Genomic DNA, 9,488 nt, shown 5'->3' on the forward strand with positions numbered 1-9,488 from the left:
TCGCTGCTGCCGTTCTTTAAGCTGCACTCTATACAACTCAGTTTGATTAGGCGGAGCAAATCTTTCTTCAAGCGCTCGCAACAAGTCTTCATACGTTGCATCCTTAGATGCTAAGTTTCCATACACTCCCTGTGCCTGTCCCCTGAGAGACACAGATAGATACATTGCTTTCTGGCAACTGTCCCAACCGTTGAGCTTTGCACAGGCTTCAAAATGCGCCTTGTAGTTGGCCCATGCTCCGACCCCATCGTATGTGGCTGGCTTAACAATCACCCCATGCTTTGAAGTTGTTGGGGGTTCGTCCTTTAATATTGGACCGGCTGGTTCCCTGTCTGACATATGTGATTCAGGTTTCCGCTTGGTAACAAATCTATCAAATCTGTTGTCTTTTATCTGTTCAGTTTGACAGGCCATGTCCATCCTAAATGCTCCAACGACTGGTGTCCTGGGCAGTAACCTCCTATGTTTTGGAGAAGAACCGAGCATCGGAGTCATTGATGACATTTTCTTCTCAGACTTTGTCCCATCCCTTAATGAGCAAACTTCCGGTCTGCCACGTTCTATATCTGTTCTGAATGGTGTCGATGCCAACATTTCGAGTCTCATGCTGGTTTCATCAATCTCATGCTGCATCCTTTTTATCTCATGGTCTAGTTGCAAGTTATGCAGCTCTCGTCTTAGCATGCTATTTTCAAGCTCTAATTGTCGGTTCCGACTAACGTCCATGATCGGGTCGTGAATAAGCGAGTGCAATGACGTTCTAATGTGCCCCACGTTGTGCGCCAAATTTTGTAACGTGCAAGTTGACCTTAACCAGACTGAAATTCACGCTGGCTAAGGATATATAATATTTTCGCCTGGCTGCTTAAACAGTGTGAATAGAAACAAAGGATTTGGAACAATGATTGGTGCATATAATAACTCACAGTAGAAATCAACAAAGCCGGGTCAATATAACAAACTAATCAATAAGAACAACGGACGAGCCTGGTCTGAGACTATGGATGGGCCTAGTCTGAAACTATGGATGAGCCTGGTCTGAGAATATGGATGAGACTGGTTTGAAACCATGGATGAGACTAGTCTGAAACTATGGATGAGCCTAGTCTGAAACTATGGATGAAACTGGTCTAAAACTATGGATGAAACTAGTCTGAAACTATGGATGAAACTAATCTGAAACTATGGATGAAACTAGTCTGAAACTATGGATGAAACTAATCTGAAACTATGGATGAAACTAGTCTGAAACTATGGATGAAACTAGTCTGAAACTATGGATGAGCCTGGTTTGAAACTATGGATGGTCCTGGTCTGAGACTATTTGCGTAGACGAACGTCAAAGCTTAAACTGTAAGCGTTAGATATAGACTGTCGCTTTTCCACCAAGGTTTACTCAGCAGACAAGCCATTGCTAACAACTAGTTCTGTCACTTTTCCGACCACAATGTAGAATAATTACTCAGTAGACAGAAAGCTACAGTTATTTATCTAATAATATTCGATGTGTACGACTTGAGAACCAACTTCGAAATCATACTAATGCAGAGAAGCCACTGCTTATATACAGACAAGTCACGTGATACCCTAGACGAAACTATTCTACAAAATTGGTAAAAACTAATTCACGTCAGCCTTATGAGACAGCAATGAGATACTATTTAACAATATTCAATTCTCATTAGTGAGTTACCCATTATAGTCTTGCATTAAAACGTTATATTGTAAGGCATAACTGCAAATTGTTTTATTAATTTCAGAATAAAAATATATGTATTACCCAAATTGAAAATGCTAGCGTCCCATCTATTTTATCCGAATAACTGTAAGAGGACGATGCCGTATAGATCAATGGTTACACTCTACTATTATTAACAAACTGATCGAAGGCAGGCAAATTCGCTAGAGTAGTTTTATATTTTAAGTGACAGAGAACTAACATAAAAATAACAGGCAACTGGTAATTCAGATAATACAAACATATAATAGAAATATGCGTGAGGATAATACACCGCAGGATCTTATTTTCACATGTAAGTGTAGTTATTTGATGAAGAGTAAACGTAGGGATTCAGTTGTTTCACATTATTGTTGTCATGTTGTTGACTACTGACTCTATAATAAGTTATAGATATTCAAAAGATGTTATCGATAGAGAAGATCTAAGAACAATATGTTTAATTATCATTTAAAAACATATATTTTAATTTAACGATTTTACAATTTTGTAAGACAGTTATAATGTATAACATATATATTTATATTGCCATATTATTTATTATGAAAATCACATATGTTCAGAAACAGCAGTCTTATGTTATCTGAATATATCTTTATATTGCCATATTATTAATTATGTAAATAACGTATGTTCAAGCATATTAATTAAGAGTCCTGTATATTCAGGAGGCGCTTTATTATATCACAATAGATTCGTTATTATACAATAATTATGATTGTAATGACCTAAGCAGAATAAGTATGATTTATCAGTACACGTATTTTTATTTGAATATAACTTGTGTGCATTTGTATCAATAAATATAATCAGTCTCATGTAGTTCAACACTAAAGTGTCTACTTTGTAATTTACACTCTAGACATTTTAAATGTTATTTATTATCAGTTGCAGAAACCTAACTATGATTCCTCGAGCACAGAACATGGAACTCAGAAACGAGTACATAGAATACCCAATGATACGCTTGATAACTACCGTTGTTTGATCGAATAGCAAAATTGACGTCGTTTTCAATATGACATGTAAGATGTTATCTACGTACCAATGCCACAAGAAGCCTGATACAATCATCGGTTTTAGCACATACATTCTTATTCATTTCTGCATATCTCTAGGAAGATCATGCATGAAATTAGATGATACAAGAGTGAAAGCCTGTGGAAAACAATTGAAAGTATCACGCAAAGATATTCTTCCAATACTTGCAGTGGCCGTCCACTTGGAACGAGATTCTTGTGAAGCAAGCTATTTATGTCCTCTACTCAAACGTGCAAATTATAGGGTGGAAACCACACGGAATGTATGTTATCATATAACGACATCTTTTCCAAACATGATCGATATCATAACGGCATCATCGCTTGTTACAAATGAGACTGAGTGGACAACTATTTTCAAACGAAAACTGCATGTATACAACGTATGGAACGCCGTTCGAGCACTAACTTCAGATTTACGCTATACAAATGAAGTAAAGGTGTTAAACCGAACATGTTGCGCTTACGATCGTCCCGTCGTGCCAGGCTTAAGAGCTGAGGATGTTTATATTAACCACATATGTGATAGCGTGCTAGTTTATGTAATCTTCTTTCGTTGTGTGTGTCTGTATTTACATTTTGTATCTTTATTACAATTAATAACTCACCGGCTATCACGACTGAAGCGAACCAACTACGCCGATACTGTTGGTGTTTGTGATACATACATCCCGATTCAATTTTCACTTGAGGCTACTAGTCCAACTAAAGTTCAACAATTGTATGCATGGAATCGACATGGCTCCTTCACAAAATCAACTTCATATAAAGCACACTCTATAGAAGATATATATGAATACATCTGCAAAACGGATACAGATGGTAGCTTTAAAGGAAATGGTGAAAAAAACTTTTCTGCTAGGTTACGTAAAAACGTCTGGCTATCCAGCAGTCAAATAAATGGATTGACAACATCAATCTGGGTATTTCCAATGATAAGCCCAGTGATTACGATCATCAACCGACTGGCGGAAGGAAGCAGCGTGCATCCTAAAGAGAGTATGCGTCATGAAAGTCTACGCTTGTGTACGTTTCGCACTTACCCAACTCATGGTAAACCTTCATGTATAAAGATTGCAAAAGCTGGGTTTTATTATGCTAGCCAAGGCGACGAGGTTATCTGCTATTGCTGTGCCAAACGTATCAGTAACTGGAACGAAAGGGACGACCCGTTGCGCGCTCACAGACTAGTGTCCCCTAGCTGCCCTTTCCTGTTACGCAACTCTGAAGTCAACGAACCAGTCACAGACGACAACATTGAAAGTTCCAACCATCGTCTCAATCGGATTTTGCAATCACTGGAAGATTCAGATGAGCGACCCGAAACACTGGAAACAGAGAACGTTTCTGCACCAATACCAGATGTTTCATCTTTGTCTACGACAACCCGTTCTCGCACCACAGAGCATGCTACTAATCTACAGAATGGTGTTAGTGGGTCTTCGGGCGAATGTACATCGGATCCTTTCACACGTGAATTGACTGCCACTACTAATCGGACTGTTGGTGAATCTCAATTCTTGAGTGTACCTGTCCAACAAGCCAGAAGTTCCATCCCTGCGGGAAGTTTTGCATGTAGCAGTGTTGCAGAGGCAGCTATCGCTACGCCGAACGATAGACGTGAAACGGCGGTACCTAGGAAAGCAGAAGGACGACAGCTACAGGGAGCCTCTAGTAAGTGCTTGAATAAATCATTTACTTAAATCGAATGTTCCTCTTGTTGGTAATAAAATTGTTGGTTTAAAAAAATGTGTGCGTATTATTTGTAAACTATGATTAACGTACAAGTTCGTAAAGAACAGAATAAAGATTAAATATGTTTCATTGTTACCCTTTAACCCTTTATCACTCAGATACGAATTTGAAGACATTTCTTGTTAGCTTTAAGCTTTAAAGCATTCATTTCCAAACATAAGATACTGACGAGCAGCAAACAAAATAAAACCTGAAGAGCCTGCCATTTACTCGTGGTTTTGGGCTGGTTGCATGAAGCCATTTTCATTTGTCTTCTTAGCGAGAGGGTTCAGATATTGTTTTAGTAGTATGTTTTATATCTAGAAAAAATGTGATCGTATTTTCCGTTGTATCACTATCTTTTTTCTTTCTTTTTTTATGTAGACAACCGTTCGGATGAAACACGAGAAAAACTCCTCAGTGAAAACCGCGCTCTTAAAGCGCAGTCGAAATGTCTTCGTTGCCGTAGAAACGACGTGTGTATCGCATTCCTGCCGTGCGGCCACCTGGTTTCCTGTGAGGCGTGCAGCACCGACCCCAGTGCCCGGAAGTGCTTCTCGTGCGACGCAGCCGTGAAAGCAAGGATCAAGGCGTTTATTGTTTGATTTGTAAACATATGTTTAATTTCAAGACAAAAGGGAGACAAATCTAACGCGATAGCATTCGCCATTTAAGATAATGTATTAACCAGCATATTTTGAAATACATGTAAGAAAAACATTATATTCCCGAACGTTTGATAATCGTCAAACGCTTACTTATATATCTCATTTTTAAGCGTTATTCAAAACAATGCCATTAGCTATTTTAGTTCACTTAATATATTTCGCTTTTCAAATATATAATAAGTTTTCACATGTGTAATATACATGCGTTAATCCTTTGGTCCAAATATTTAAAACAAATTACCAAAATCTTAAATCAGAAGTTCAGAACTGAACTAAATACACAAATTGTGCTTGCTTTTATACTTTAGTTGGATTTTAAAGCTTAACCATTTAAACGCGAATATCTACCAGATAACACATTGAACGAGTACATTTCAATCAACTCTGCGGAAAACAAATAACAGTTTTGTATTTTAAAAATAAACTGTATTCTTATTTTTTGAATCTATGATTGATTAAATACAGTGTAGCATAGATATATACTAGTATGTACAGTTGAACTTTCTTTCGAAATAATGTGTAAAAGGAGTTGATATAAAACGTATCTTGTAACGATGTGCTTTAAAATGTATTTTACAAAGACCAAATGTTTTACTGCAAATTTAAAGCAAATGGAATACATGTGTTGGTACAGCGAAGCAAACCTACACGAATTACCATTTGATAATATGGTTATATATCTCGGTACATATAAAGAAGTTGCGATGTATCATTTTGTGAATTAGTGAAATTCTTTTTCTCGCGATAGTCTTCATGTAAGTCGATTGTGGTATAAAGCACAGTTACGTGTTATTATAAATATATTTAAAGTATTAACTACTCCTTAATCTATGTTTATCCGCTCAAATCGTGTACATTCACGGCTTGTAACTTGTATAAGAAATAGGACACGTTTAAAGTATTTGCATCCAATATGACATCCATACGCTTGTTTTTTCCAATCACGTTGGATAATGATATGTTATGGACAATAGTTCATATAGTTTGTATCTTAAATTTATAATATTTTTCTTTTTCCTTGAATTATGGCTGTGCACTTTGGATATACTATTATAGGTTAAATTAATTTGTTAGATCCATATTTATATGTAAAGCTGTAGTAAATAAAAAAAATTTGTAAAATAAAGAATTATAAATTAAGACTCTCTTTGAAATGACGATTAAAATTTAGTTCAGATGGTAGGGTTCATTATCCGCCATGAGAAAGATATTTGAACTCGGTTTACAAATATATTTCCTTCAAGTTACAATGTTAATAGACAGGGGTTAGGTTTAAACACTAGTATGGTGGTCTTTACACGAAACATGCTTTTCATGAAAAGTTTGACTTATCATGGTCTTAGGCTAAATATAATTTTGTGTATCGTATATTAAGCACAAATTGCAACGTTTCAGTTTTGAAAGATATCATATGTTCAACTATTCACAAGTTACTCCACTCAGCAGGCACGGTTTAACCGGGGGGGGGGGGCACGAGGGGCACGGCCCCCCCCCCCCCAGCCGCTTAAGCCTTCTTTTTTCGTGTTTTTTTTTGTGAAACAAAGTTTGCCAGATGCTCCGATTTACCCGATTTCCGACAGAAGACGTGCCCCTTCCAACCTTACTGTCTACTATCCACAGAGGGTCACCTGTTGTACGTTAAGACTCGATTATCACCGTCACAAGAATCTCTTGAGTGCGATATGCTCTCTTTTCGGCAGATATTTTAAGCGTCTGGGTATCATTAAGCGTCTGTCCTCTACACTAAATAAGCGTCTGGATGATCTCGAACCTTGTTTTGATGTCAAGTATACCAATTAACACTGTATTGTCAGATGTAATAAACATGGGAACATTATATATGGAGACTTTTCTTGCGGTATATAATACATGTACAGCGTATCACGGCATTGTCTCTCGGTCAGCAGCTGGAGCGTGCGCGTCGCGACCGAGGCGAGAGTCACCCTCAGAAGATCTTCTCACCTGTACATATTTCCTTATAGAGGGAACTTCTGCGGGTGGCTCTGCTAATCCAGCTGAGTCCGCCACCCTCGAGCCGGACGTGTTCTATACTGCTATGTTCGCTGTCTCCCCGAAGATACAGCGGTCTCGTCAACCGCTGATACAGGACCTTGAAGACCGGGGGCCCGAGCCACTCTGTTTGCAAGGGTCAAGGAGGTAGTGTGGCTTTCACACTATACTTTCCAAGAGAGGGACTGGTACATCGACGGGGGTTCGCTATCTCCAGGATCTTGAAGACCGGGGGCCCGAGCCACTCTGTATGCAAGGGCCTAGGAGGTAGTGTGGCTTTCACACTATACTTTCCAAGAGAGGGACTGGAGAGAGCGGGACAGGGAGCTTCCCAATATGGAGGACGTACGGGGTGGACCTGGTGTTGGCATCAGAACATCGAGGGTGTGGCCCTAGAGAGTGGACCCGGGGCGGCGGTACTCAGTGCGCTCAACGCACTGGGGAAACCGTCTCGGGGTTAAAGACGACGGCCGGTGACGAGAGTGGCCATAAAGGCAGAGCTGCTTTCTGCACTCCCTCGGCGGAGCTGCGTCCAGACAAGAATTTGTCTTGAGATTGTCTCCCCTGAAACATCACAGGGGCAGGTCGATACCAAATGTAGTCACGAAGACGCGGGAACGACCTGTAAATAACCTACAACAACACACACTCACGGCATTGTCTTCATAAAAATGAAGCGAAAGGCAACAACACTGGATCGATGATTTGGTCTATCCAACTAACCAAAAAACACAGAGTCTGATTCTGAACCAAAGTTGTCGAGTCTAAGGTTAGAATTAATTTTTAAAAAAGTATTATAATGCGTTTATTGCGCTCAGTTTATTCAGTATGTTTAATGTATAACTCTAAAATATTGAAATAAAGGAACAAAAAGATTCAGCGTAAATTTATTCACAAATTTCTTTATACTAATAGTACAATAAATAAAGCCCATACACTTATATACATTGTATGCCTGTTCCGCTCTGTATACACCGTGTAGATATTAATTTCGTTTAAATTGAATTTTATCAAACATTTTGTGCACTTTTTTCAGCTTTTGCATTTTTAACTTATAACATTCGATTTTATCACGCTCTGATAAAATATGGTAATTGAAATATATTATTATTGATCAGACCAATATAATTTATGTATATTTTGAAATAAAATGTTTGCATAGTTAATTCAACTGAATTTTACATTTTTATATACTCACCTCTTTTTATTTTCAAAACTCGTCATGAAGATGACTGTAAGAGTCCACCTACCAGCTCAAGTGTGGTTAAATTTAGCTGCCAGCCCCTACCATTTGGAGCCAGTGTATTTGTTACTTGTTGTACTGTTGAATGTCAATTACAATTTTAAATAAAAAATAAACATCTTTAACAGACAGCGTTTTATATTTACTTGTTTATGTTGAAATCACATAAATTAAGTGTAAACGTACTAATATACAGTATGCCGCCGCCGTTCCCACCCCCGCATTTGTTTTATGGAACAAATTGTGTGCCCCTTCACCCAGTTATGTCCTCTCTGGATCCGGCCCTGCCCTCCTTATCATTTTGTGTTCAGGCGAAGGTTTTAAGACAAGCCATACATTTGAATAATTTATTTGACCATAATAAAGGGAGATTACAGAATAATTCACGAAGCATTTTTAAAATGACATACTCGCAAAACAGTCAAAATAGTAGTGTGTATTTATCTTCTATTAAATAATTTAGTATCAGAAGGTGTTTTCTTTGATTAGTTTTGCATTTTTGTTCAATCACTTAAACGTGGAACAAAAAATAAAAGTTGTGTAAAAGCATCAAACTAGGATATACTATGGAAAACCGCGTTAATAACAGCACACAATAAAACTCGTGAAACTATGAAAGAAGAAAAATTCTTGTTCTTGTAACTTAACACCAACCATAAACATACAGTGATCAATACTGAGACCACCGCCTTGGAACGGTCAATGCATAGCAGTTGGGGTTTAAACCGGTTCTAGGCCTCACTTTAACAAACCTATTGCCTAAATTGATAAATCACCAAATGGATTTTGTTTCTTAACAATATAAACATTTCATCTGGATTTTTAGAAATGCATTTCTTACTGTATTTGTATTGTTTCCTACTGCGATATTGCCACGTACAATATGTTTCTTAATAACAAAGTTCATTTTAGACATAATACACAATGAAAAAAGTGTATCATAATCTACTTTCAACCAATAAGATCGTTTAAAGGAAACGTTGTTTATGTAAAACGAGATTGCGGTTTAATGTATTTGATGCATTTAAGAACATTGTGCGACGAAGGGAAGCAAT

The 9,488-nt window shown here is 37.7% G+C and overlaps 1 protein-coding gene across 1 annotated transcript; it reads left to right on the top strand.

Annotated features, from left to right (window-relative positions):
• The first annotated feature begins 2,799 nt into the window (after positions 1-2,799).
• On the top strand, positions 2,800-6,269 carry LOC127836190 (uncharacterized). The gene is made up of 2 exons (XM_052362669.1): positions 2,800-4,452; positions 4,897-6,269. The coding sequence occupies exons 1-2, from the start codon at positions 2,868-2,870 to the stop codon at positions 5,115-5,117; spliced, it is 1,806 nt and encodes a 601-aa protein (XP_052218629.1). The 5' UTR covers positions 2,800-2,867; the 3' UTR covers positions 5,118-6,269.
• The last annotated feature ends 3,219 nt before the right edge of the window (positions 6,270-9,488 follow it).

The sequence above is a fragment of the Dreissena polymorpha genome, chromosome 6, assembly GCF_020536995.1.
Source record: "Dreissena polymorpha isolate Duluth1 chromosome 6, UMN_Dpol_1.0, whole genome shotgun sequence".
Taxonomy (NCBI): Eukaryota; Metazoa; Mollusca; class Bivalvia; order Myida; family Dreissenidae; genus Dreissena; species Dreissena polymorpha.

Coding starts and splice junctions, on each gene's coding strand:
- LOC127836190 (XM_052362669.1), top strand. CDS start 2,868: ATGAAATTAGATGATACAAGAGTGAAAGCCTGTGGAAAACAATTGAAA. Junction 4,453..4,896: donor ACAGCTACAGGGAGCCTCTA/GTAAGTGCTTGA, acceptor TTTTTTATGTAG/ACAACCGTTCGGATGAAACA.